Raw genomic sequence first — 22,290 nt, forward strand, 5'->3', positions numbered from 1 at the left:
TATCATGACAAATGTCAGCTGAATGAATATCAGTGAAATTAGGATTTCACTGCCCTGGCAGGCATGGCTCAGTGGTTACGAATGCCAACCTGCAGACGAAGGGGTTGAGGGTTAGGTTCCAATCAATGGCACATACTGGGTTCATTCTCTGGGGCGAGGGGCGAGTCCAGGAGGCAAACAATCAATATGTCTCTCTCACATTGATGTTTCTTTCTCTCTCTCTCTCTCCCCCTCCCTCCCTCCTTCCCTTTCACTGTCTCTAAAAAAAATCAATGGACAAAAGTGTCCTCAGGTGAGGATTAACAAAAAATATTAGGATTTCACTTTAAATGATTTTAAAAGAGGGGTTTCTTATAGATAATGAGAATCAATTATGTAATCATTCAACACATTTTTACTGAACCCATTGAGCACTAATTATTTTATGTTTAGGGATTAAGGCATAGAAAAAGAGAGAACAAACCCATGTCTTTAAGAAACTTCATTGAGGGGCGGGAGGGGACGACAGACAAAAAATATGCAAATAAATAAGTTCAGATCCCACAATTCTACTTCTGAGTATTTATCTGAAGGAAATTAAATCACAATTTTGAAAAGACATCTGCACCTCAATGTTCACTACAGCATTATTTATATTATCCAAGACATAGAAATAAACTTAGTGGTAATTGACAGATGAATGAATAAAGAAAATATGGTATACATACACAATGGAATATTACTCAGCCACAAAAAGAAGAAAATCCTGCCATTTGTGACAATATGGATGGACCTTGAAGCCATTATGTTAAGTGAAATAAGCCAGACAGAGAAAGACAATACTGTATGGTCTCATTTATATGCAAAATCTTAAAAAATAAAACCAGACTCACAGATACAGAGAGCAGATTGGTGGTTGGCAATGGTGGTGGTGATGGAGAAAGCTAAATGGGTGAAGGTCGTGAAAAGGTTCTAACTTCCAGTTATAAGATAAATCCTAAGGTTGCAATGTACAACATAATTTGTAACTATAGTTAACAATACTATATCATGTGTTTGAAAGTTGCTAAGACATATCTTACAAACTCTCATCACAAGAAAAACAAAAAACCATACTATGTGTGGTGATGGCTATTAACTAAACTTATTGTGGTGATCATTTCACAGTATATGTATATATCAAATTATGTTGTACACCTTGGACTAGTACAGTGTTATACATCAAGTTTATCTCAATAAAAAATTTTAAAGAGTAAATAAGTTTCTAATATAATGTCAGGTAGTGAAGAGTACTGCCAAGAAAAATATAGCAAGTCAAGAGAGGGGAGTGACATGACCTGGGTGGAGAGAGGAACTTTTAACAGGACCATGGGAAGGGCTCTATTCGTAAATGCTTGTGGAAGTAGGGAAATGGGGCGCTTTCAAGGCACCGGCTACAGCAAGAAGAGGTGTATTTTGTGCCATGTTCCACTGAAGGTACTGTGGTCCTGCGTTCAGTAAGAAGTTGTTGTTATTAGCTATAAAAGTCAGGTAGAAAGATAAATCCCTAACCTACCCAGAAAATAAATGGTAGAGCTGAGATTCAATACTGAACTTGTTTCATCAATTTTTACACCTCTCCACATCATACTTCTCATGATTTACTAAAGATACTGTCAGCAGCCACGGGAACGGCACCAGGTGTTAAACCGATGGGTTCAGATCAGACTTGGTTCAGCAATTTCAGTACTTGAGTTCTGGCTAGGAAAGAATTCAGAGCCAAGACTCAAACTATAAGAGAACATTTACTTAGAAAGTCACAGAGGTGGAAGAAATGAGTGGTAGAAGAAATGGCTCAGGAAACAAGTTACAGAGGCAAAAGAAGGGCCCTTGGAGTTTGGAGTTCAGGATTGAGGAAGGTAAAGGTGACTCCCTGTGGGGAAGGAGAGAGAAAGGCGGAGGGGGCAGGCACTGTTGGGCTTCCAGGAATGAGAGCGCCTGGGTCCTTTGTCCTAAGGGTGGAGATTTTAGGGCAGGTCCCAGGGGAAGGATTCAATAGAATATTCAGCAGTTTTCCAGGCGTGTCCTTTCCGGGCAAGGGGTCCTTATTCAATGCAGCTGGTCCTGAGGTCAGCCTCTTTGCTTGTCTGGTTTTGCTTCTTTTCTGGGTCTGGGGCTGAAATACAACTGAGGCCTAGATGTTATGTCTAGGGAGGAAAGGTCAGGGGGTCTAAACTGCCTCTAGTGTTATGCTAGGGAAGGAAAGGTTACCTTGGGGTCGAGGTCCAAACCTCCAATTGTCCGGTGCTAGGCACCGGGGGCTTTCTGCCCTGGTGACCTCCTGTACCTGGCCATGCTCTGCTCATGTCTGTCTAACTGCCAACTACAACACTGCCCCATACGAGTAAACTATCCTCGCTAAAATGCTGAGTCCATCCTTCACAGGTGTCTTGCCTTGATGATATATTCTTCTAACTAATGTACGGGATAATCATTTGTAAAATTGGTCACTGCCTTGTGTTCTGCCATTTCCCCCCTCACCTTATAATATGTTTATTGATTTTGGAGAGAAGGAAAGGGCGGGAAGGAGAAAGAGAAAGAGAGACATCGATCCGTTGCCTATTGTAGGCACCCCAACAGGGACTGGACTGCAACCCAGGCATATGTCCAGACTGGGAATTGAACCCTTGACCTTTCAGTATACAGGACGACACTCCAACCAAATGAGCCATACCAGCCAGGGCCATTCTACCTTTTTATCTGGCTGCCTGTATGATGGGAGAGCTCAGATTAAAATACAGCATGTGGCATCTAGATGTGTGGGGAATTCTTTCAACGCTCGTATACATTCATATGGTTTCACATCCTCCTACTAGTCTTTCTCCAACCATGAGTATTTCTTCTCCCACCAATGCACCTAAGGAGCAGACTTCCTGTCCTCAGGAGTTCACAGTTTATTAACACAAAGCCAGCTTGTTCATGAGCATATGGTCAATCTCGCAGAACAGGAACATCAGCAATATTATTTTCACAAAACAGAATTTAAAGAGTGCTCTCATGTTCATTCTACACCACAAACCCCCTCCACTGTTACTGTGAGCAATGTGGGTGCTAATAGGCTCATTCATATTAATGGCAGGCTGATAGCTCCTACTTTAGTCATTCATAAATCAGGTGGTTAACACACATCCTTCATTCTACTTTGAAAGCCAACAAAGAATAGTGAACAGTCAGCATGATTCCCTTGACCTGAGTTCACTCTGCAACATAACTGTAAATTTACAGATGCTCTGACGTTCCAGGAGGAAAGATTTCTTCAGCCATCATGAACTATAATTCTAAGAGAGAAACTTACTTTATAAAAGAAGGAACCCACATTCTATTATAATCACCACTTAAACATTTGAAGTTGGCTATTTTCTCAATAAATTTTAAGAAAAATTACTATTTTCTCTTATTTTTTCAATTTCCTGTTTGAAGCATGGTCATATATTTCCTCTTTTGAATAATTTACACCGTTAAAAATAAAAACATCAGAGTTGATTTTAAAAAAGATTTTTAGAAAGGTTTATGCATTAAAAAATACATGTCTGAAATATACTCAAGATTGCATATATATGTTTACATAATTATGTACCATTTATTCACATACATTACTGGATGCATACAAGTATTTATACACATGAATTTCTGATGAGACAGATATTTGATGTTTTAATGATGAGCATTTAGGGAGCTTTATAGCATTCATTACTAAAAAGCACAAAATATAGTTATAAAGAACATATTTTGTCACCCTGGCTGGTGTGGTTTAGTTGGTTGGAGTGTTATCCCATACACTGAAAAGTTTGGATTCCATTCCTAGTCAGGGCACATAACTAGGTTGCAGGTTCAATCCCCAGTTGCACATACAGGAAGGCAACTGATCAGTATTTCTCTCTCACATCGATGTTTCTCTCTCTCTCTCTCTCTCTCTCTCTCTCTCTCTCTCTCTCTCCCCCTTGCCCTTTAACTAAAAATAAATAAATAAATAAAAATCAATGAATATTTCCTCAGGTAAGGATTTAAAAAAAAGAACAACAAAAAGAACAGCCTGGCTGGTATAGCTCAGTGGTTGAGCATTGACCTATGAACCAGGAGATCATGGGTTGATTTTTGGGCAGGGCAGGTGCTTGGGTTTCAGGCTTAATCCCTAATGAGGGGCATGCAGGAGGCAGCTGATCGATGATTCTCTCTCATCATTGGTGTTTCTATCTCTCCCACTTCCTTTCTCTCTGAAATCAATAAAAAATATATTTAAAAAAAGAACAAATTTTGTTAATACACATTGTAATGTGACATGCACTTAAAAATTTGTTAAGAGCTCTGGCTGTTGTGGCTTAGTTGGTTGGGCATTGTCCCATATACCAAAAGATTGCCAGTTTGATTCCTAGTCGAGGCACATGTCCAAGTTGTGGGCTTGATTTCTGGTGGACGGCATGTGGGAAATAGCTGATCAATGTTTCACTCTCACATCAATGTTTATCTCTCTCCCTTCCCACCCCCCTCTCTAAAAATCAATACAAAATCTTTAAAAAAAATTGTTAAGCCTTAAGGGGTTTGGCTCAGTGGATAGAGCATTGACCTGCGGACTGAATGGTCCCAGGTTCGGTTCCAGTCAAGGGCATGTACCTTGGTTGTGGGCACATCCCTAGTAGAGGTGTACAGGAAGCAGCCGATCGATGTATCTCTCTCATTGATGTTTCTAACTCTCTATCCCTCTCCCTTCCTCTCTGTAAAAAATCAATAAAATATATTTAAAAAATTGTTAAGAGGGTAGGGTCAAGATGGCAGAGTAAGTAAATGCAGTACTCACATCCTCCCAAAACAACATCAAAATTAAAACTAAACTACAGAAAAACCATCATTCAGAACTGCCTGAAATCTAGCTGCGTAGTAGGAAGGGCAAAGATTTGAGGTGGTCCCAGCCCCTCACCAGTCTTCCAAGGCCAGGGTTCCAGTGCCAGGAAGAGAAGTTCTAGCTGTGAAAATCAGCAGGAATTGTGGCTGAGAAGGAGGGCTGCTAGAGGCCCATGCAGTTCCTCTTAGTGGGCCTGTACACAGACTCATTTCCTCTGAGCTCCAGTGCTGGGACAGCAGCTTGAAAGGCACCAGGGAAATATGGGGAGGATCGGGAGGGGCAGATTTCTCTTAGACAGAAGTGCTGGCAGAGGCCATTGTTCCTTTTCTGAACCCTTCCTCCATAGAGTCAGCAGCTGGGCACCATATCTTAGTCTCCATCAACTAGGCTATCACTGCCCCCACCTGTGATTCCCTGAGACCCCCCTACTTCCAAGAACTTGTGGGCCCACCCAAGGCTGTTTCCAGTGGCTTTTCCATATGAATGGTCTTTCTTGGCTCATGCTTTAGACCAGCGGTCACCAACTGGTGGTCCGTGAAGTCTGAAAGGTTGACGCTGCTGCCTTAGACTTTCTAAAATATCTCAAACAAGCAGCACCAGGCTTTAGCATGCCCCATACCTCTCACTAAGTGGCCTCAAGCCTGGCACTAGAGGCAGACATGGTTCACAGCTTGGCTCCTTTTAGGCACCTCAAAGGCCAGTACAAGTAGCAGCCATCTGCAGGTGGCTTTGTAGTTTATGCTGGGTGGCCTGAGGGAGTGAGTGATCATGGCCTGTATCTCCCTGGAGGCCTTAGAGCCAGAACACCCAGTGGAAAGCTTTAGACCATGTTGAAGCAGCACCCAACCACCTCCACAAGCAACAGATTCAAGAGGTGGACTCAGTGGGACCAGAGCCCTGCTGAAGTAAGTTTTGCCTGTGGAGTGGGTCCCTGCACAGCTGATCCTCTGTGTTGATCACAGTCAGTCCTTGCAGCTGACTGGCCTGGTGGTAAATCCCTCCCACTGACATACCATCAGCAATCAAGGCTCAACTACAGCAGGAGAATGTACATAGCCCACATAGAGGAAGGGAGGGACATACCTGAGTGCCCAGCTTGGGTGAATGGTGAGGCTGTGTCACTGGATCCTACAGGACACCTCCTATATTAGGCCACTCTACCAAGCCCAAATGATGTAGCAGCTCTACCTAATACATAATTACATAGGGAGGCTGCCAAAATGAGAAGACAAAGAAACATGGCCCAAATAAAATAATAGAACAACAATTCAGAAGAAGAACTAAACAAAATGGAGACAAGCAATCTACTAGATGCAGAGTTCAAAACACTGGTTACAAGAATGCAAAACACTGGTTACAAGAATGCTCAGTGAACTTAGGGGAAGAATAGGTGTATTTAGTAAAAACTTAAACAGCATATAAATGGGCATGGAAATCATAAAAAAGAACTAGTCAGAAATTTACAGGGAATCAGCAGTAAAGAATAAAAAAAAATGAGGATACCAGCCTCTGGGACAACTTCAGATGTACAAACATTTGTTTCATGGGGGTACCAGAAAAAAAGAGAAAGAGCAAGGAATTGAAAACATATTTGAAGAAATAATGACAGAAAGCTTCCCTAACTTGTTGAAAGAAATAGACATATAAGTGCAGGAAGTACAGAGAGTCCCAAACAAGATGAACCCAAAGAGGCCCATACTAACACACATCGTGATTAAGATGCAAAAGGTTAAAGACAAAGAATCTTAAAAGCGGCAAGAGAAAAGCAGTTAGTTACCTACAAGGAAGCTCACGTAAGAATGTCAGCTGATTTCTCAACAAAACTTTACAGGCCAGAGGGATTGGCAAGAAATATTCAAAGTGATGAAATCAAGGACCTACATCCAAGATTACTCTACCTAGCAAAGCTATCATCTAGGATTGAAGGACATATAAAGAGCTTCCCAGATAAGAAAAAGCTAAAGGAGTTTATCACCACCAAAACAGTATTACATAAAATGTTGAAGGTCTTGTTTAAGAAGAAGAAGAAGAAAAAAGAATAAAAATATGAATAATAAAATGGCAATAAATACATGTCTATCAACAATTGACTATGAAAAACAAAATAAAGGAACAAGCAATACAGAAACAGATCATAGGTACAGGAAATATTTTGATGGTTGGAAGGATTTGGGAGGGATGGGTGAAAAAGATGAAGGGATTAAGAAGCACTAATTTGTTGTTTCCAAATATTCATGGTCATGTAAAGTACAGCATAGGGAATATAGTCAATATTCTAAGAACTATGTATGGTGTCAGACAGGTATGAGATTTATTGGGATGGTCACATAGCAAGTTATGTAATGTCTAACCACTGGGGTGTACTAACTGAATGTCCTAATGTACTAATGTACTAATCTGAAACTAATAAAATATTGCATGTCAACTGTAATTGGAACATAAAAAATATTTTAAAAAGAAAATGTAAAAATTTGTTAAGAGGGTAAACTCATGTCAACTGTTTTTAACACACACACAAAATAACAACAAAAAGCAAGGGACACAATTTAGAAGGTGACTGTGCTGGTGGTATCATGAATGTATGCATATGTCCAAACTCACCAAGCTGTATACATTAAAATGTATAATTTTTTTTGTATATTGAGTATACCTTAATAAAGCTGAAATAAGACCTTAGCTTAAATACACAAAGCATTAATTGACATTTGAATTAAAAACAGATCTCATAAAAAATCTACAGTGTATGAGGTAGAAAACTATTTTAAAATATAAAAGCAGCATCTGGAAAGAATGGATGATGACAATGCTAAAATTAACTAAGTAATGACAAAGGAAACCCAAAACAAAACCAAAAACATTCTAGGAAGAGCTGGAAAGACCAGATCCATTTTTAAAAGCTTCTGGAAGATGCACATACCCAGCCTATACATTTTTCCTGTGATGGTGTGCATTTCCTTTCCCGCCTGCTTATTTTAGTTTCCACTCAGGAATATCCTTGATAAGAGAGAAGTAATATTATTTACATATTCCTATCCAACCATATAATGATTAAGATCATCCCTACTGAACTACATTTTGGTTTTAATTTCAGCACTTTAGAAGTTGTAGGGAACTTCTTTAAAGTATAAGTGACAAGTAGTAAATTCCTGATCCAAATGTCCTAGAGACTTTTTATAACAATATCTTGGGAATCCACGTGTTGGCCACTCTATAAGATCCTATTGGACATTCAGTTAGTGAATTATATTGGATAGAGTACAAAATAAGCCATTACTAGAGAGTTTTCTCTTTGTGAACACTAGCATTGCAGTGTTCATGTGAGATTCATTGTAACCAGAAATACAATTTCCAAATTGACTTTACTAATGACAATAGAATATGTTAAAGTTAAATTCCTGTAGAGAGGTTCAAAATTGAAATCCTATTGGTGACCCCAGAACAGAAAGCATCCACCCAGGTGACCACATTCAGCTTCCCTTTCTCAATAGGACATTGCCTTTAAGAATGACATGTCCGGCGTCACTAGGAACATGTGGGCAACACAGAAACACATTGCTGCCACTTGGAAAATAGTTGAGAGATGGAGATTTTATTTCCTCAAACAAACATGAGTTCTAAAACCCAATATAATAATTCCAAGGGACATTATTCCCATGGATATTCGTCTAGAATCACAACGTTATTTAGGACAGGAAAATAGACCGAAATATGTTTAATAAATTACTTGGAATGAATTTAGAAATAAATATAAACCACATATGGACAATTTTGCATTTAGAAGTCTATAGAGAAAACAGCAGAATATCCTGAATTGATTATTAACATGTATTTTGATTATTCTAGGTAATGCTGATCCTGAAGGCCAGGGTTACTGCCAAGCAGGATTTAGTCTGGATTTTTATAAGGTGAATTCCTTTGGTCTTGTAGCTTCTAATATTATCTTATCTGTTTGATTTTTGTTTTACCTCTCCCTCCCACTCCCATTCCCACCCCCAACCCCCCAGTAACCATCACCACCAAAATAAACTGTAGGTCTGTATCTAGCTTCTTTTGACAACTTTAATTTTTATTGTTTACTTTTTATTTCTATTAAAGTAATCTATGCACATGATAACCTATTAAAATTGTAAAAAATACAGATGATGAAAAACAACAGTTTTTTCTTCCTACCCCTTGAGGTTATCTTTTTTTTTTTAATGAAAAAGAAATCTCAAAAACTCAATAGAGAAATGTGCTTCTGAAAAGTTAACAAGAATCTATAAATTGTTTTATTTCTTCCCTGTAATTGACTGGCTTAACATGTGTTAAAATTCACATATCCTTTCACAAAATTAAAAACAGAGTTGTTTAGTGAGAATATAGGAGGCAAATATTCCATGGTTTTAAAAATAGTATAAATTTCATCAACATTGTTGTCTTTTTTTCTTTCCCCACTGAAAGTTAAGGATGCAGAGGATAGAAGGTGGGGTTGTAAATAAGAAAGAAAATTTGTATTTGCTAGTTTTTGTTCTCTCTCTTGGGAAAGGTGGGTTTGCAAGTGTATGGAAAAAATAGGCATTACTGTGGCCTTGAGATAAATAGAAACTGAATTTTCATTTTATTGCCAAGGCTCAAAAGGCCATGTCTGCTAATTGTACATAAATATGTAGATAATTTGCTTACCTGAGGCAGTGCCAAATAACTGAAATTATATATTCTCAAGGGAGAGAATTCAACTCACTTAGTTAAGTCAAATTAAAAGTATATAATATAGCACACTAAATAATTGAAAGCAAAAAAGGAAAATAAAATGGCCTGCATGACTCAGATATAAAGGCCTCTTTTAAAAATTGTTTTTTTATGTCCAAGAAATTATTAGAACAAAGCTTATTAACAGTGATTTATCACCCTTAAAAAAACCTGTTTTTCTTTTCCAATTATTGCCATTTCTGTTTTGTAGAATGGAGACCTTATAGTAGGAGGACCTGGGAGTTTTTATTGGCAAGGTATGTCCTGTCAGCAGAGAAGACGTGCCTGTTTGTTGTTACTAACAAGCGGATGAAACCCAGGAACATCAAACATTGACTTTTTATGATGCTAATTTCATATCTATGTTCATAGTTTCTCAACTCAGTGAAATATTTCAGTTTGTACTTCGTTATACTGTTGCAGCTTAATTCATTTATTCACCAACTATTTACTGAGGCTATGCCAGGCTTCGGGACAAAATAATGAGTAAAATTAGACATTTTCCTGCCCTCACAGAGGCTACGACCTGGGGAAAGACACAGGCATTAAAGCAGCGGTTCTCAACCTTCCGGCCCTTTAAATACAGTTCCTCATGTTGTGACCCAACCATAAAATTATTTTCGTTGCTACTTCATAACTGTAATGTTGCTACTGTTATGAATCGTAATGTAAATATCTGATATGCAGGATGGTCTTAGGCGACCCCTGTGAAAGGGTCGTTCGACTGCCAAAGGGGTCGCGACCCACAGGTTGAGAACCGCTGCATTAAAGGAATATTCATACAAATATTAAGAAACCCCAGGCATGATACTCACTATGAAGGAAGGGTATGTCAAGATGGTGCCATGAGAGTATAGGAAGCTCCTCCAGGGTGGCTGTATGTAGGTGTGTTATAGCCTCTGAACACTGGCTGACAGGGAGCTGGACTACAGCCTGTGTTCTGTTTAGTAGGAAAACCTGAATTCAGGGGCAGGATAGCATCTGCCAGAGGGGATGAGTTACTCTGATTCTTATGGTTTTTAAATTTTATTGATTGAAGAGAGAGAGAGAGAGAGGGAGAGAGGGACCCTATGGTGGGGGGGGGGGGTTAAGCCAGCGCACTCGTGCATGTGCCCTGACCATGCACTGACCAGGAATCGAACCAGCGACCTCTTGGGACTACATCGGCCAAGCCTGGTTGATTCTTAATAAGTGTTCCAACTGGGGCTCGAATCTGCAACCTTGGCATATCGGAATGCTCTAACCCACTGAGCTACCAGGCTAAGGCCCTCTGATTCACAGGTTAACTAATTTGGAAGCAATCCTGAACTGAGATCTGAACCCTGAGTAGGAAGTAACTAGATGAAGAGAGGAGGGACTGTGTGAAAATGATCTTGCACACAGATCCATGAAGACATTTGGTCCACACCAACCTATTTAGCCAACCTCATGTGGCTGAATAAACAACAAACTTATATAATGTGATAACTGAAGCCATGGCTGTGGACAGGATGCCTAATGAGAGATTATAGAGAATGTACACTGAATTTTGGCTGTAGAGTTTAATATAAAGATAGAGTAAAATCTGAGAAAGATGAATCATTGACTGAGGGTGTGTTTTTTTTTAATTGCAAAAGACCTGATTATGTTTAAAAAGCAATGGGAAAGATACAGGAGAGATGAATTTATGATAAAAGTTTATATGAATTTACTGTTAAGCTTAATTCACATATATATAACTATGAACATCAAATAATTAACATTTCAGCCTTTAAAAATTATTTTGCAAACGCAAAACAATATAATTTATGCAGTGGATGGATAGAAAATTAAGATTGTATTTAAAAATTGTATTTAAAAAGATTGCCTTGTAATCACTTGATTAATTTAATTTTTTCTTTCCTTAAATTGGAAAATGCCTAATACAGATGATTTGCCAAAAATTAGCCATATCAAGGAAGCATTTCTCTGAGACAGATAATTTAAGATTTTATTCAGTCTTAAGATTGTAATGTTTATAGAAGCAGCTAGAGGAAACAAGAAAAGGCAGAAGTGGGTATTTAGCTTTAACCTAGAGAAAATTGGCAAATTCGACAGTCATTGTTCAGAAATCCATGTGTAAATACCATTGTCTTAATATAAGAACAGTCATTTCAGGCACAGTCATTTGGATATATTTATGGCCTACTTTGACAGTTTTATTCCTTTTGGACTTTAAGCAAGACTGTGGGAATTATGTGTGAGTTCCCAAAGAATAACTTGGCTTTAAAATTAATATTAAATGTTAGTTTCTTGAAAGCATTCCTCTATTTTCCTCCCAAAGAGCATGAGATCACACTTTTTCCTTAGATGTCCGTAATAGATATCGGAAGGCATGAAAATTGTAGTAGGAAATTGCTGGCCATCTTTTTTACTTCTGTTCATCCCAATACAAGCCTATTTCAAGACTTCTGATAGTGGCTTTATATGGGAGAGTTTAACCAAAGTTCTGGTCATATCAATGTTTGTGGCCATGGATTCCTTTTTTTTTTTTTTTTTTCTTGCTAAAATTCTGGATCTCACTATACCTAGCTGTTTCCCACTTTCATAATATTATACTCCATGTGTACATTTTAGCGTAAAAAGTAAAAGGCTCAAAGATTTTGTAATTTTTCCCTTTAACAAAGCTATGTTTCACAATTTTTAATCAAATGCTTTAGATTTAAACCATCTGTATTATCTGAGAACACAAATAGTCTAATTAGAACGAATGCCAAAGGAGACCTTCGTTGTAATGCCAAATACCTAAGAGCAAAACCACCACGTGGCCTTAGAGAATGCACGCACTTAAGCTCTTTAGGTCTCAGTTTCCCCACGAGTAAGAAGTTATAACTTGGCTAGATGGTATCAAAGCTGGATGATGTTTGTTCTAGCTAGAACATCCTGGAATAAAAATTTAATCACATAAATTTTGCCTACAGATGTCTTCACTCTTAGGTATGCTTGTCATTTGAAGGTCGGGGGCTGTGTATGGTGAAGGGAGACAGATAAATTATATAGTTCATCCTTGGTTCTTCCATCAGAATGGAAAGCTCTCCCAGCTGTAACCAACTTCAACTTGCAGTTCTGGTGGCAGGAAGAAAATCCATCGTTGAAAATGCAAGCAATTCCATAATCACTTTTGAAGGAGTGTGTGTTGTTCAGAGGTTCAGACATGCAGTTAATGTAATAATTTGTTTGAACGCAGGTCAGGTGATCACAGCCAGTATTGCAGACATCATTGACAATTACTCATTCAAGGATATTCTAAGGAAACTGGCTGGAGAAAAACAGACGCAAGTGGCCCCAACTTCCAACGATGATAGTTACCTCGGTGAGATAACTCAAGACACTTTTGTTTCCTTAAAAGACAAACATATTAAATGTGTGGACATAGTTTATTCCTCAGTTACCTGATATTATTTTGGCATCTTATAAATGTTTTCTTTTATTAGCTTAGATGGACTCTTAACTTTCCTTTCTTTTGATTCAGTCATGATGTATAACCTACATGATTTGACAGCTATTTTATAGGCTTTGTAATAGCCTCTGACACATAAAATATTTTCCCAGTGATAGATACTGTGTATTGGTGGGGCTGCCCAGGACTACAATGCAGGCAACATGATAGTTGCCGTTCCAGTTTCTACAACAGCAAGAGACTTTCCAGTTGCTAGAATGTTTGAGAATTCATCATGTGCAAACCACACAATGCCATTTCACCACTATTGTTTCCCACCTGTGCTATTCTAATAGGCATTTTGATCAATGCATTTAAAAAATAGTTATGTTTTGTGATCTCACCTCACTTTAGATCTAAGTGAAATTTGTGGAAAACCATCATTAAATGAATTAGGAAAGAGGCCTTGGTGGTGATCAGAAGTAGCAAAACCTGAGCACAGGCGATACCTTTCTGAGTGGCATGTCTGATCATGATGAATCAGTGACTAAAATGCACTGGTCGCCATTTATACTTCAAGGTGGGTTACGAAGCAGTCCTGCTTTAAAAAGCGATCTCAGACTCTGTTGCCACAGTCAGAAATATTATGCTTCCAGGATTTAGAACAAAAGTGTTCATATTGGTGTGATTAATTTTTCTCTTTATAGAACCTTAATCTTTTATGCTACAATATTTATTGAGATTTCTGTACAAAGCAGTACTATGGTAGATCTTTAATTTTTCTAGAGATATAGCTCATTTATTTATAAAGCTTCGAACATATAATTATTTTGTCTTTATTTTTGTTTTCTTTAAAACAGGATATTCAGTTGCTGCTGGGGAATTTACAGGAGATGCTCAGCAAGGTGAGAGACATTGTGGCCTGTAAGTTATTTATGAAACATGGGAGAAAGGTAAAAATGACCCGAAAATACCTTTTACAAATGTAATTTTCTTTCTTACACAACATGTATATAAATGGAATCCCAGAATGTATGTGAAATTTTGTAGAAAAACAAACAAATAAAAATACACTTTGGCATAGATTTTTAAGTCTTGAAGAATTGCATACAAATGAATGTCAATCCTTATGCAATCTAGTTAAGCAATAAAATATTAGTCCAGTAGTCCCGTACTATGATTAAAAATATAGATGATTAAATGACGTTGACGAAAGCCATGCTGTTGGTGACTGTCAGGAGCATTTGACAGAGTTAATCTCTCCCTCCTCATTTCTTTCCTTGGCTTCTCAGACAGTGGCAGCTCCTTCTCCATCTCTCCCTGATTGCTCTTTAATTTCCCCACCTCATCTACATGACCTAGGTTTAAATACTGCAACTCTTCTTTATTCATTGAATTCTCTCTAGTAATCTCATCCAGTGTCAATTCTCCAGCTTACACTGAATTCCAAGTTCATGTGTCCAACACTCAACATCTCTCTAAATAGCTATCCTAAACTTAAGGTGCTCAACACGGAACTCCTGACCTTCCCCACTGACATGCTCTCCCCTCCATCATCTCCATTTCAGTAAGTGGCAATGCCAACCTCCCAGTTGCTCAAACCAAATACTTTGAAGTCAGCCTTGAACTGTGTTCTTTCTCTCACACCACTTATCCTTGACCAAATCCTGCTAACTAAACTCTCAAATTAAGACCAGAATCTGACCACTTCTCACCTCCTTCTCAGCGTCTACTCTGATCCACTGACATAATGAAAAAAACCCCTCTATTTTTAAAATTGATGGCTTCTTCCAACTAAGTATCAGCAATAGCTTCCTAGCTGGCCCCCCTGCATTCACCTTGCCCTCCTGGAGTCTATCCTGAACCCAGAAGCCAAAGTGGCCCTGGGGAAACAGAAATCAGATTGTGAAACTTCTTTGCTTACAATGATGTTCTGACTAATTCGGGATAAAATCCAAATCTTCATAATGACCTAAAAAACTCTAATTATGAAACCACTAATTGCTTTGATTTCATCTCCTACCTCTTTACCCTTTTCTCCTTCTACTCCAGCCACCATGGCCTCCTTGCTTTCCTCTGAATATTCCAGACACATTTGTACCTCAGGACCTTTGCACTTCTTCCCTCTGACTAGAACATAGTTCTGGCAGATTTCCATCTTTATTTCCCCACTTTCTTTAGCCTTTGCTCAAGTGTCACCTTTTCTTTAAGTCATTCCCTGACTAACCTAATACATCACAAGTCCTTCCTCATCCCAACACTGCACTTCCTGTACCATTGCACTGTTTGGTTTTCTCTGCTATGCTCATCTGCTTCTAACATACCATTTAATTAGCTCTATTTTTTAAATTGATGGCCTCTTCCAACTAGGTTATTAGCTCCATGAGAGCAGGGGGTTTTGTGTTTTGTTCACTGTGTATTCTCTGTGTGCTTATAAATATTTATTGATTAAATGAGTTAATATACTACCGAATAGTCCAACCTCTAGCCCCAAATGAATCTCCTCTATTAATGCTAACAGCATGACCCCCCAGCTTTGCTAATGTTCAGCACACCAGATAGAGTTAATGCTGGAATTTGAGCTCTACCTTTAGGAGCAGGAATGGGGGAAGGGACATTTGAATGGAAAGGAACTGTTTCCAGGGCCTTCTTCTTTAAATTAAACTAAAATTTTAACCCCAGTTAATCAAATAATAGTTGGATTTATAGAAATGAGAGCTGGAAAGATCTTTGATAATCAGAGACTCCAACTTCCCCCTATTGCAAGGGACTGGGAAAAAAAGTTTCAATGACTCATCCCAGGTATATGAGAGTGCAAAGAACCAAAACCATTTCTTTCTGAATCGACAGCCAGATCCGTGTGCCTTGGCATGCCTGCCCGCTTCCGGCCGGAGTTGTTTCCTGTATCTCTATCATTGAATCTTTCTTTCTTGGCTGCCAGGTTGCCCCCTAATTCTTCTGCCAACAAACATCTCCAGGGGACAGACTCATATCATGTTCAAAAACCAAAATTATTTTAACATTTTAGTGTGACAGGAACTGTTAACTTTTTAAACTATTATAAAGTTGTCACTGCTGTGAAAGCTAGAGAAATCAGGGTAAGAGGTTTAACCCAGAAATCACACGCAGACCTGAGAGAAGCCAGGCTTATGGTCTGGAGGCAGAAACATGGAGACTGGTGACAGAGACGGCTAAATCTCAAAGTACAGCTTTGGACTTCTGTTTTCTATTGTCTGCAGCAGAAACAAAATCCAATGCATGCAAGACCATGACTTCAAACTTCCAGCTCTCTACATAATGTCCTCATTTAAAAACTATCTTTAACTGATTTGTTGTGTAGCTGTAAAGTAGGTATAGGTAACTTACCTTCTAAATGACCGTTTTTATCACCAGAATTGGTTGCTGGAGTTCCAAGAGGAGCACAGAATTTTGGATATGTGAGTACTAAGGTTTCACTACAGGATATTTTCTTATGCATGCACAGAAATGTTTTGTTTCATACAACTTTTAACTCCTTTAAAATGCCCTTTATACAGCAAGCCCCTACTAAGTTGTACTTGTTTGCTTATTAAAAGGGAGGCTAGTTCTTTTTTCCTGATCTGTGTGCAGGACCAGCCACATAAATGGTGGGACCCAGTGCAAGAAAATGCAGGGTCCCTGTTCAAAAGTGTTAAGACTTTCAGGACAGTGACAGTGGGAATTAACACAAGGGTGGGCTCGGTGTGACTGCACAGACCACTCACCTATGAAGGCAGCCAGATTCTTGTGCATAATCTAGGAATAATATCAGAGGACTCCACTGTTGATCTGACCAACATTTTAGTATGTCTCCTAAGGTGCAAATAGTAAAATCAATTGTTATCTCACAGCTTTCTTCCATCTGCATTTGTGCGTATCCAATCCTTTTCCTATAAGGACTGCAGGCATTAGATATAGGGCCTACCCTAAATCCAGGATAATTTTATCTCAAGATCCTTAGCTTATTTCATCTATAAAGACCCTACTTCCCAATAGCAGCATGGATTTTGGAGAGATACTATTCAAATCCATTATAACTAGTTGATCCCAAAATAGGAAAAGGAAATAAATAAACCTTATAAAAAAACTTTTAAAATAAAAATATTTTAAGTAATGTTTAAGTTTTAGAAGTCTAGTATACTTTTAATATTTCCAGATTTGGGGTTAGCTAAATAGAATTAAAAGGAATAATTTTGCTTCATGAATAGTATCTTTTCTCATAATAACATGAATCTATACGAAATGAAGCTATACAAAAAATGGATCTATACAAAAATCCTGGTTAGATCAGTTAACTGACCATGAAATTTATTTTTATCAGCATTCTTGAATTCAAATTTTATTTCTCCACGAGTAATAAGCATACATTTTGTCTGAAAGGATCCCCAGACTTAACCATAAAAAAAAAAGTTCAATAGGATTTTTAAAAGATCACTCTTCTTATGAGCTTACATTTTAATTTTACATATAGCTAACCATTTATCACTCTTTTCCAAAAATGCTTTAAGTTATAATTAAATTTTTCTCTAATTCTATATCAAATGATGTAACCTATCTAATTTCTATGCTTTCAGGTTTCAATCATTAACTCTACAGATATGACTTTTATTCAGAATTTCACTGGTGAACAGGTAAAGACATTTTAATATCACATAATGTCACTTGGTCCTAATAGCATATAGTAATATTTATATAATTTATTTTTTTATAAAATATTTTCTGAGCACCCACTATGTTCTGGAAGCTGTTCTAGGCACTGTGAATATAACCATGCATCTGACAGACAAGAACCCAGCTCTCAGGCAGCAGTATCAGGGTGGCAGTTGAGGAAGACAACAATTAATTAACAAATAAATAAATGCCCATTATCATTTCAGACAGTGCTAAGTTATATAAAAACAGATTATGACCCTTAAAAGCCAAAATGCCACTAACTGCTGGGATTTGAGAGCAATCCTGTTATATTGCCGCCCTGGATGTAGTGTGCCTGGTGGTGAGTTCTGGGTTCCCATATTCCATCTGAGGAGACTGAGGCTTCTCATACATCCCACTGTATTGGCCAGAGTCAGTGATCCTGAATTTTTCAATGAACACAGAACATTTTTGTCATCTCCCCCCACAAGTTGTGGCTGTAGTCTATCCATTACTCTGCAATTTTTCAACAAAGCATTTAACAATGGCTCTCGTGATACTCCTATGGTGAATATGGAGAAATAAGGCTGAGATGATAGTGAAGTTGGCTGGATTTATGAATTTCGAACAACTATTCCCAAGTGGTAAAAATCTGGCAAGTCTTCTCCTTTGCCCAGATTTGTTTTACATTTTATACTTGTTTTACATTAAAAGCTCCTTAAACATTATTAAATTTGGCCTTTCTATAACTTCTCATCCTCAATACCACCTACTTCTGCAATCTTGAACCTGGGAACCTAATACATAAGTGATGAAATTCCTCTGGCCAAAGGCCACACAATGCCATACCAGGAATAAGAATGTGACTGTACATGTTTGGAATAGGGAAAAGAGGTGGGAGGATTGAATTGCTGTGACACTTGTTCACTCCTGAATGCATTCTCTTTGCAAAGAGTGTCTTCCACCTGGCACCTACTTTGAGTCAGATAAATCCTGGTCAGGCAGTGAGGACAGAAGAGTGAACAAAACAGACCAATATCTTCGCCTTCTGTGGAGCGCACTTTTAGTGGGGAGGCTAATTCGGCTAAAGCACTGGATGGCAGAATATGGAAACAAAAAAATCCTGGAAAGCTGAAACAAAGGGCCAAATCTGAAAAGGTTATAAATCTTGAAAGCATAGGTTGAAAAACAAAAACTTAAGAGCTAGAACATGTGGAGATTGTGGCACACTGGTTACATTCATAAAAGACGTAGGAACCTTACTTGACAATAAACTCAATATGAATTGATGCTGAAATGCAGTTTCCTCCAAATTAAATTCCTTTTTATTCTTCAATGATATAAAGGGGCCAAAGCAGAGTGTAAATCCTACTTAAGAGGAGTGTCAGTGTGCTCTTGGGTTATCAGCTTCTCTTTGGTATCACATGTAGTATGTCTAAGAAGAAGGGGCCAGGATGGTATTCCGGCTAAAAATATTTCCATATGAGATTTCATATGGAAGTGGAATTATATTTATTCTGTGAGGCTCAAAGCTGTAGAACTAGGTAGGTTTATGGACTAGAAGTTACAGAATGGCCAATCTTAGTAAAGAACATTCTAGTAACTGAGTCCACAAATTGAATGGGCTGGTTGTTGAACACCTTCCAAGGGTGCCCAAGTGGATGTCAGGAGACTAGAAGGGGAAATTATGCATTGGGTCAGGGGTTAGGTTAAATGACTCCAAGACTCTGTCCATATCCAAGAGTCTATGAATTTAAATGCAAAAATGTGCTGCAATGAGATTAATATTTCAGGGAAAATTGAGACATGACTTTAAAAATGACTTTGAAAATGACAAAATATGTCATCTTATGTTTTGTCCTTTGCAGATGGCATCTTATTTTGGATATACAGTTGCAGTATCAGATATTAACAATGATGGGTAAGTTAATAAGAATCACCTCACTCACCATGTATTATACTTATCCATAAAAATGTTATATTTTTCCCCTTAATGAAATACATCCTTCCATATCTCCTAAACAAGATTGAGACTCTCTTAACTTTTTTGGGGGGATCAGGGCAAGAGGATATATTCTCTAAAGAATTCTTTGTAATCCTAGTTTATGTCTTTACTGAGATTCCCACATCTGCTATTTCTAGAAAAGGACTCTTTTACTTAGTTTTATCTTTAATTTTATTAATTGAATAGTCATTGATGATTCAAATTCCACAGCCATTGAAGAATTTGCTAATGTGTCTCTTTTCACCCTTTAGCAAGTGATACATTCATAAAACATTTGCACATAAATATTTTTTTCTCTTTTTAAAAATATTTTTTCTCTTCATATTGCTTTTTAAAAAAATATATTTATTGTTGAGAGTATTACAGATGTCCCCCACTCCTCCACTCCCCCCCCCCCCCGCCACATTGCCCTCCTCCACCCAGATCCTGCCCCACCCCAGGCCTTCACCACCCTATTGGCTGTGTCCATGGGTAATGCATATATGCATATAAGATCTTTGGTTAATTTCTTCCCTGTCCCCCCCGCCCTTCCCCTCTGAGATTTGTCAGTTTGTTCCATGTTTCCATGCCTCTGGTTCTATTTTATTCGTCAGTTTATTTTGTTCATTAGATTCTTTGTTTTTATTTTTAGATTCAATTATTGATAGATATGTATTTATTGTCATTTTATTGTTCATATGTTTGGTCTTTTTTCCCCTTCTTCTTCTTAAAGAAGACCCTTCAACATTTCATGTAATACTGGTTTGGTGGTGATGAACTCCTTTACTTTGTTTTTAATCTGTGAAGCTCTTTATCTGACCTTCAATTCTAAATGGTAGCTTTGCTGGGTAGAGTAATCTTGGATGTAGGTCCTTGCTATTTATCACTTTGAATATTTCTTGTTACTCCCTTCTGGTCTGCAAAGTTTCTGTTGAGAAATCAGCTGACAGTCATATTGGTGCTCCCTTGTAGGTAACTAACTGCTTTTCCCTTGCTGCTTTTAAGATTCTCTCTTTGTCTTTAACCTTTGGCATTTTAATTATGCTGTGTGTTGGTGTGGGTCTCTTTGGGTTCCGCTTGTTTTGGACTGTGCTGCCTGGCCTTGTAAGTCTATTTCTTTCACCAGGTAGGGAAAGTTTTCTGTCATTATTTTTTCAAATAGATTTTCAATTTCTTGCTCCTTCTCTTTTCCTTCTGGCACCCCCATGATGTGAATGTCGGTATCCTTGAAGTTGTCCCAGAGGTTCCTTACACTCTCTTCATATTTTTGGATTCTTTTTTCTTTTTACTCTTTTGGATGGGTGTTTTCTTGCTTTCTCATATTCCAAACCACTAATTTGATTCTCAGCATCCTCTACTCTATTGTTGAATCCCTGTAAATTATTCTTTGTTTTAGTTAGTGTATCCTTTATTTCTAACTGGTCCTTTTTCATGTCTTTGATTTTCTCACTAATTTCCTTGAAATTCTTACTAAGTTTTTTGAAGCTCCCATTAAGTTCCTTGAGCATCCTTATAACCATTGTTTTGAAATCTATATCTAGTAGTTTGCTTGCTTCTGTTTCACTTAGTTCTTTTTCTGGAGATTTCTTCTGTTCTTTTATTTGTGACATGTTTCTTTGTCTCTGCACTTTGGCTACTTACCTGTGATTGTTTCTATGTATTAGGTAGAGCTTCTATGTCTCCTGGAATTGCTAGAGTGGCCTTGTGAAGTAGATGTCCTGTAGGGTCCAGTGGCTCAGCCTCTCCACTCATCTGAGATGGGCACTCTAGGTACACCCCTGTTTAGGCTGTGTGCACTGTCCTCTTGTGGTTGAGCTTTGATTACTGTTGGTGTCACTGGGAGGAATCAACCTCTAGGTCAATTGGCTGTGAGGACCAACTGTGACTACAGCAAAAGAGGTGCTGTGCAGGAGACACCCCTATGGAGCAGGACTTGCCTCAGAGGGGCTTTGGTATTCACTTTTCCCTTTGAGTGTGTTACTCGTGTATATGGTAGCCTTGTAAACTGGCATGGTATAAAACTGTCCACTGGGTGCACTGGCTCTAGGGCCTCCCAGGAGGTACAAAGTTAGCCACTGCCTCAGTTCTGCCTGGGGCAGCCTGTCAGGAGCTACAGAGTAATCTGCAGATGGCTGATACTTGTGTTGGGCTTATAGGTGCCCAGAAGAGGCCAAGTTGTGAACCTTGTCAAGCTGCTACTAGTACCAGGCTTAGGGCCATTTATTGAGAGTTATGGGCACACTGAGTCCAGCTGCTGCTTGTTTGAGAGATTTTAGGAAAGTCTAAAACCTGAGCCAGAACAGGCCATTCATCTGGGAAAGGACACTGAAAACAATTTGGGTGTGACTACAAATTAGGTGGGGTGCAATATCAGGGAATCATCAGGGTGGGGTGAACAGTGTGGGCCAGGTTGATGGAGACTCAGATATGGCACCTGTCAGTCAGCTCTGTTGAGGGAAGTCTCAGCACTTTTGTCTGGGAGAAAGCTGCCCTGAGTTCTTTCCCTGATGCCAGACAATTTAGTTCCTCTCATATGTCCCTGAATCCTTTCAAGCTGCTGCCCCAGTGCTAGAACTCAGAGGGAGTGAGTCCAGGTAAATCAATGCGCTAGCCCTTTAAGAGGCACTGCTGGGGACTCCTGCAGCCTCTGTGTCACTCACCCACAATCCCTGC

General features: G+C 38.5%; 1 protein-coding gene across 1 annotated transcript in view; it reads left to right on the forward strand.

Moving 5' to 3' along the window:
* ITGA8 (integrin subunit alpha 8) overlaps positions 1-22,290 on the forward strand; it is a 191,843-nt gene that overhangs the window by 44,125 nt on the left and 125,428 nt on the right. Inside the window, exons 5-11 of the mRNA XM_006098219.3 lie at positions 8,702-8,763; positions 9,798-9,843; positions 12,792-12,917; positions 13,844-13,888; positions 16,377-16,420; positions 17,576-17,632; positions 19,502-19,554. Coding sequence (XP_006098281.1) covers positions 8,702-8,763; positions 9,798-9,843; positions 12,792-12,917; positions 13,844-13,888; positions 16,377-16,420; positions 17,576-17,632; positions 19,502-19,554 — 433 coding nt within the window. The remainder of the gene's footprint in view (positions 1-8,701; positions 8,764-9,797; positions 9,844-12,791; positions 12,918-13,843; positions 13,889-16,376; positions 16,421-17,575; positions 17,633-19,501; positions 19,555-22,290) is intronic.

This window comes from Myotis lucifugus, unplaced genomic scaffold, assembly GCF_000147115.1.
Source record: "Myotis lucifugus unplaced genomic scaffold, Myoluc2.0 scaffold_223, whole genome shotgun sequence".
Taxonomy (NCBI): Eukaryota; Metazoa; Chordata; class Mammalia; order Chiroptera; family Vespertilionidae; genus Myotis; species Myotis lucifugus.